Source organism: Brassica napus, chromosome A5 (assembly GCF_020379485.1).
Source record: "Brassica napus cultivar Da-Ae chromosome A5, Da-Ae, whole genome shotgun sequence".
Lineage (NCBI taxonomy): Eukaryota > Viridiplantae > Streptophyta > Magnoliopsida > Brassicales > Brassicaceae > Brassica > Brassica napus.
In genome coordinates, this window is record NC_063438.1 from 6376714 (window position 1) to 6384069 (window position 7356).

The window sequence follows — 7356 nt, forward strand, 5'->3', positions numbered from 1 at the left end:
GTATTTGCCCAACTCCCTTGTTGATGCAATTCCACTCTCGCGGCTTATTCTCTCACCTCGTTCTCTAGTAACATTGCTTGAGAAGAAAATTTTAGACTTCGGGAGGCTTACTTTTTGCCCCGAAGCTTTACAAAAGGCCTCCAACACCTTCCTTATTAGTCTTACTTGCGTCACTGATGCCTCGGCAAATAGAATCAAGTCATCAGCAAAACAGATATGTGATAACTCCGGACCACCTCTCGATAGTCTAATGGGCTTCCATCTCTTCCCTTCTACTGCTTCATCAATCAAGTGACACAGCCTTTCCATGAAGAGCACAAACAGATATTGTGACAAGAGATCTCCTTGTCTTAGCCCTCTCTCTGGTTTGAACGGTTCTGTTTTCTCACCATTCCACAAAATACTCATCGAGGGACCCGAAACACAATCCATAATCCTACCAACCCAAATCTCTGATAGTCCTGCAGCTCTCAACGTATCCTCCAAGAAATCCCATCGCAACCTATCATAGGCCTTTTCCAAGTCAAGTTTCAAAAGCATCCATCCCTTCCGACCCTTCTTTCTTCTCATCGAATGAACTGCCTCCTGCACTACTACGATATTGTCTGCACTGAGTCTTTCCGGGATGAAGCTAGACTGAGCAGGACCAATTAATTTTGTCATAACCCCCTTTAATCTTCCCACCATGGCCTTTGTAATGATCTTAAACAACACATTACAAAGACTTATCGGACGAAACTGTGTAATACTCTCTGGTTTAGTCACTTTCGGTATGAACACCACAAGAGCATCATTTGTGTCCTCCGGTAGCTTCCCATTCTCGAAAAATTTAGTAGCAAAACTCACCACAGAACCCCCTACTGTTTCCCAACATCTCTGGTAGAAAACCGGTTGAAATCCATCAGGTCCTGGTGCTTTGAAGCTACCCATATCTCTCACTGCTTTCTCCACTTCATCTGCTGAAAAGGTCTTGTTCAGATTCTCATAGTCATGGCTTGTGAGACTCGCAAATCGCCTCACCAATAAGCCTTGGGTTTCAGTATCCACGTCCTCCAGAGAATATAACTTTTTGAAGTAGTTCACTGCTAGTTCCTCAAGCTCCTGAGCCTCTGATACCCATTGGTTATCATTATTTCTCAGCATCTCGACTTTGTTTCGCCTTCTTCGTATAATTGTGGACATGTGAAAGAACTTTGTATTCCTATCTCCATGGACAACCCACTTCTCCCGCGATTTTTGAAACCAAAGAACTTCTTCTTGTTCAAGAACAATCTCAAATTCCTTAAGAAGCTCCCCCTCTGCTACAAGCAACGCATCAGATTGATTCTCTTCAATCTTTTTCTGTATCTCTTCTATATCCCGAACTAGTTTTTCCTTTCTTCTTTGCACATTACCAAAGACTTCCTTATTCCATCTCCGAAGAGCCACTCCCAGTCTAGCTAGAGCCTCTCTTGTATCAAAGTCCCTATCCCATGAGGATGCTAATAGCTCTTTGAACTCGCTATGCTGAAGCCAGGCCGCCTCAAAGCGAAAAGGCCGGCGACATGCATTTCCTTTCACCTCGGGTGTCAGTTGCATATGATGTTGTTTTTCCATCGTCAATACTCCTTCCATTCTCGAAATAAGATTTTTTAGAGTTTCTTGTTTGACAAAAATAATTTTTTTTATATTTTTAAGTATTTTTGTATATTTTTAAAAAAACATTAATTATAAATATTAAATTGTGAACATTAATTATTGAAAAGTGTATTAAAAAATAAATTGTAAATTAAATTATAAATATTTATTATATTTTTAATAAACGTGAAAATTTTAGAAAATCTTATTTTGAGGAACAAAGAGAGTATTAGTTTAACCCTCAAAATAAACATTAACGGAGGACCGAAAATGAAATGTTATGACGTGGCGTATGTTATGACGTGGCGTATCACTATTGGATGCAAGGAACAAGTGACCGATAAAATCTTCGGAACGACGCCGTTTGATCTTTTTGTCTATAACAAAAGATTAGTTTAATCCCCGAAATAAACTTTTACGATAAGCCGAGGTCCTAAAATGAAATATTATGACAATTTTAAGACGTGGCGTCTCTCCACTGGATGCAAGTTGACAACAACTATAATTTATCTATCTATCGGTCACCTGCTGCTGCTCCTGCTTGCATCCTCTCTTCTTCCTCCACCGTCGTCAAGCTGCTCAACGATGGCTATGGCGGCGTCTATCCTCCAAGCTTCTCCGCTTTCGGTGAATATCAACAGTAAGCTTTCTCCTCCCTATTATTCACCTTCGTTTCCCCCTTTCTCCCCTTGAGATTTCATTTTTAACCTAATCGAGGAATTGAGAAACTCTGTGTTGATTGAACCTCTGTAGAAAACCTGCGGATTCGTAGCTCAGGGTTGGTCGGAGGAATCGAAAGACGAGATAGAGTCTCCTCGTTAAGTGCGGTGGGGATGGGATTGGGTAGTCGAAAGCGATCTCTTTTGATATGCAACTCCGCCGCTGTAAGACATCTCGACAGTGACACGTGTCTTTTGATTCTGATTGTGGCGTTATCTAAGTGTTTGGTTGCTTGTTATGATGTGTGTCGTTAGTTATCATCAAACTGACAATCTTCTTTTTTTTCTGTTAATTCCCTTGCAGAACGCGAAGTGCAGTGAAAGTCAAGGTCAAACACAGACCGTTACTCGGGAGTCTCCGACAATAACACAAGCTCCTGTCCACTGTAAGCCATTGTTTCCTCTCTCTGCTTCTTTTGTTTTTGTTATATAATGGCACCAGACACATGTCCCCTAGATTTTGAGGGATAGTAGGAAGCTAGGAATGCGTTATCTTATCATTTGAACTTAGTTTGAAAAGAGGAGTCTTGTTTTTGTTGAATTTTCAGCTAAGGAGAAATCACCAAGCCTGGATGATGGAGGAGACGGGTTCCCACCGCGAGATGATGGAGATGGAGGTGGAGGAGGAGGCGGTGGTGGCAACTGGTCTGGTGGCTTCTTCTTCTTTGGTTTTCTCGCTTTCTTGGGTTTACTGAAGGATAAAGAGGGTGAGGAGGATTATCGAGGGGGCAGAAGACGATGATGATGTGTATGCTTCACTGGATTAGTGTTGTTTTTTGCTGCATACGACTTGAGAATCACACTTGCTTATCTTAGAGCTGAAACATACATGGTCTCGTGTTGTAATGTCTCTTGTTGGTCGGTATTTAAGCTTTTCCAAACTTATTATATGAAACACATTTCCAACAATTCACACAAATTTATGATGTTTTGTTACCTCTATGCAATAACTCACACCGAAGTGCAAAGTGGTCATTCTCTTTCTTTAAAACAACAGTTGATACAGATACATATTCATTCATTAGGTTGGCGATTGTCATGACTCATAACTAGAGCACCAAAAGTCAGATGTTATTTGATGCTAGAGAAGTTCTCATAGAGCGATCAAATGTTGGGCTAAAAGTAGGCAGAAGGTCATCAAATAAACTCAGCCCAGTAAAAGATTACTTGTGGCCCATTAGTGGGCTATGTGCAAAACTGCAGCCTATCCACCCCAAAGTTGCAGGGAGGAATTTGGTAATAGCGTGGCAGTGAATCATAATTCAACCAAGTCTTAACACTGAGGTGGACCGAATTATAAAGCCACTTGGCCTGTTCCAGGCTTCCAGCTTCTATCAAGTTCTGTTTCCATTGAAAAGTATCCTATTGATGGTTTTGCTTATTTAACATGGGCAGGCGTTTGCTAATAAACTTTAAAAACATATTATTTGGTAGATTTGCCTTTATAGCAAATAAAAATGAATATTTTGATGGGATAAAAATATAAAAGTCGGGATCTGTACCAGAAAAGTGAGAGAACTCTTCTTGACGTTAAAGCCTTTCAAACGGTCAAACCGGTCTAACAAACCGCGTTAAAACCCACGTGCACGTATGAAGTGGACGTTACCACAGACAATCGCGACCTTTCTGCTTCCGTGGCACAATACTGATGGGTCAGAAATTCAGTATCATTGCTCTTACACTCTGCCAAATACCATCGCGCACAAGATTTTCCACACAATGCAATAGATTTCTTGTGCTCGAATCTATTTTTTGGACCATTTTACCCCTGTGTATGTTTGTTTTCTTCTAGTGTACGAGTGAAGACTTTCGCTTCTCCCACTACACCATTGGAAGCCTTGGTCTCAAAGACTGTGTTTCTTTTCTCCTTTTTAAATTTTCATTTTTTAAGTTTTTTTTTTTTTTGAAAAAGTTCATTTTTCAAGTTGTTTAGGAATTTTCTAAAGCCAGTTTGTCCCTTATATGATGTCAGTTTAGGCACCAAAACATTAAATTGGATCTATTTGTTTCCAATAAAACACCAAATAATAATTTTATCAAATTTGATGTTTTGTTTGTGTAACATTATTAATCACACCAGATATTTAAATAATATATTATTTTTATTAACTATAAATAAATTAATATTATTACTTTTTTACAAAAAATATAGCTAGATGTCAAACAAATACAAAAAATATAGCTAAAAAGAAATATATCATGCTATTTGTATTTTTACATTACTAAACATTAAAATAACATTTTTATTCTCACATTAATAAACATCAAAATTTTATCAAATAAGCATAAAATATAAATATGATAAAATATTATTAGTCAATTACAAATAATTAATCTATTAAAACTGATGACAAAAAAATCTATTCAAACTAAAAATAATAATATATAATGTTGTTTTGATGTATAATTTAGTGTTGTTGTTAGAGATGAAAAAATAAAATTTAATATCATAACACCAAATTTAACGTTATTTCAACACTAAATGTGATATTATTTTTAATTTGCCGTAAGACTATGTAAAATACATCTTGTTATTTTAAAAAATCTATAAAAGAAATAAGATCTATCCCAATATATTTTTTGCAGAAAAATACTCCCTCCGTTTTTCAATATAAGTCGTTCTAGAGAAATTTTTTTGTTCCAAATTATATGTCGTTTTTGGTTTTCTATATAACATTTATTAATAATTAATATTGTCTAAACAATGATAATATATCTTCTATTTTTCTATTGGTTGAATTGTGGTTAGGTAAATAATTAATGATGTTTTTGTTTCGAAAATATAAAAAATTTATGATTTTCTTAATCTATGTGCATAGCTTTAAAATGACTTATATTAAAAAACGGAGGGAGTAGTATTCATCTAAAAATAGAACGAAAATAAGAAAATAAGAATACTATTAGTTTTGAAATATAAAGAAAACAGTATTTAAAAAAAAAATAGAGATACATTTAAATAGTTTCTAAAAATTACTATGAAAAATGAAATGGGTTGGAAATGTTCTAAATTCTAATCTGTTTTTCTAATCGTGAATTTCAGTTATGGTTAGGATTGCTTTTGAGACAATAATCCTTGCGTGATTCTCAACCTATAGTCTACGACTTGTTCTTTTTCCAATTAAAAAAAATTAAAAAGAAGGAATACCGTAGATCTGCCAAACTGTGTTAATAAGTGTTATTTTACCCAATTGCTTCATGTCGTTGTTACCTTGAAACTGAAACTTACCATAAAATAGGGATAAAAGAAAGTTTGGAAACCCAAACCATAGTAAAATTGAATTTTGCAACTTGAATCCGAATCAAATTATAAAAAATTAATCAAGAAAATTCAAGGGATTATTGAAGTAATAAAAAAGAAAAGATTTTACATTTTACATTGAACCAAATAAAAACAATTAAAGTAATCAGATCAATTAAATTCATATATATGGTATTCAAAGTAAATAGAGTGAATTGGTATGAAACAAAAAAGAATTATGAAATTAGCAAAGTATTTATGATGAGACACTTTTAGGCCGCACACTGTAAAAGAGTAAGTCCTGTTATTGAAACGTTGTTTTAGGCGATTTGGTTAGCTAACAAGGACCGAAAATACACCTGACATAGAAGTATTCAACTGCATAAAAATATATGGTTAGAAGCTTGTTCACTAAAAAAGAAAATTTTTCTTTGATCTATCATACAGAGGACAATGCCTTTAGGAGAGAACCTACAACATAGAAATATAACATCAGGAACACTCTATAATCGATGCAATGAAATGGAAACCGCAATGCATACCTTCTTTCAATGCCCCTTTGCGAAAGAAGTTTGAATTCATGTTCCCCTCAATCAAGTAGTTCACCTCGCTACGGAGAAGAGTTTCAAGGAAGCAATGGTTCAAACAAGCGATATGTCTCCCACCAACAGGAATCACGAATACAATACTCCCATTGATCTGTTGGGCACTTTGAATTGCTCGGAATCTACTTATTTTTGAAAGCAAAACTTTCTCACTTGCAGATACGAAAGGGGTAAGATTGGCAAGAGAATGGACCTCAGCAAAGGGGTCAGTTCAAACGAAGACATGAAATTTACCTCATTAGGAAAGGAACCTGCAAAATTCGATTGACGATCTTACGGTTACGACTTGTAGATCAGACGCAGCCTGGGATAAACGGTCAAAAAGAGATAGAGTGACATGGATTCTAACAGATTCGGCTAGATCCTGCATCAGTCAAGGGGCTGCAACACATGGATTCGTTAATTCCCCTCTCATCGCGGAGGCAATTGCTCTTCGATCAGGTCTTCTCTCTGCAGTGAAACTAGGGCTTCCGAAGCTCTGATTATTCTTTGACAATACAATGCACATCTGAGCTATAAGGAATGACATGCAAATCAAGAAAATTTTCAGTATCGTCAGAGATATCAAGCAAATCTCCTCTATTTTCGTCGAAATATCTTTTTCTCACTTTTCTCGTTTGATGAACGCTGAAGCCGATTCGTTGGCTAAGCAATTTCTGTCTTCTTTTTTTATTATGGATCCATTCATAGGCTGACTTTGGATATGAGACCAGATTCTATATTAATGAAGTATGTGTGACAAAAAAAAAGAAGCAATCTTATATATTAAAACAGAAGTCATGACTTCTTTTCATGTGTGATTTTTTAAATTTGGACCATTCTTAGAAAATATCTTATTTTACATAAGATCATTATTATATTTTTTAATATATTTATCTTTTTTATTTGAAATACAAATAAATATATTTAAAATGTTCTAACAAAATCTTTTTAAAATCTTCTTAGAATATTTTTAAATTTACTTTCAAACATTAGTTAGTTTTAATTTAAATTATCATAAAATATAATTACAAATTAAAATTGAATATAGTTTTGGTTTATAAACGAAAATTTAAATAAAATGAAATTAATTAATTTCACAAATACATATACAAATAATTTTTAAAGATTTTGTTAGAAATAAATATTTTTAATTTTAATTTTTTCAAATTTGTTTTCTAATAAAATAAAAAATCAT

At 34.8% G+C, this 7356-nt stretch overlaps 1 protein-coding gene across 1 annotated transcript; it reads left to right on the forward strand.

The window, feature by feature from the left end:
* The first annotated feature begins 2058 nt into the window (after nucleotides 1-2058).
* LOC106451278 (protein YELLOW LEAF 1, choloroplastic-like) lies at nucleotides 2059-3276 on the forward strand. Its single transcript, XM_013893185.3, has 4 exons — nucleotides 2059-2257; nucleotides 2371-2501; nucleotides 2641-2722; nucleotides 2885-3276. The coding sequence occupies exons 1-4, from the start codon at nucleotides 2203-2205 to the stop codon at nucleotides 3076-3078; spliced, it is 462 nt and encodes a 153-aa protein (XP_013748639.2). The 5' UTR covers nucleotides 2059-2202; the 3' UTR covers nucleotides 3079-3276.
* The last annotated feature ends 4080 nt before the right edge of the window (nucleotides 3277-7356 follow it).

What these genes read in the sequence shown, in the direction of transcription:
- LOC106451278 (XM_013893185.3), top strand. Translation starts at nt 2,203, where the DNA reads ATGGCTATGGCGGCGTCTATCCTCCAAGCTTCTCCGCTTTCGGTGAAT. An exon ending in TGATATGCAACTCCGCCGCT is followed by an intron (nt 2,502 to 2,640) that starts GTAAGACATCTC and finishes ATTCCCTTGCAG; the next exon opens with AACGCGAAGTGCAGTGAAAG. An exon ending in AACACAAGCTCCTGTCCACT is followed by an intron (nt 2,723 to 2,884) that starts GTAAGCCATTGT and finishes TTGAATTTTCAG; the next exon opens with CTAAGGAGAAATCACCAAGC.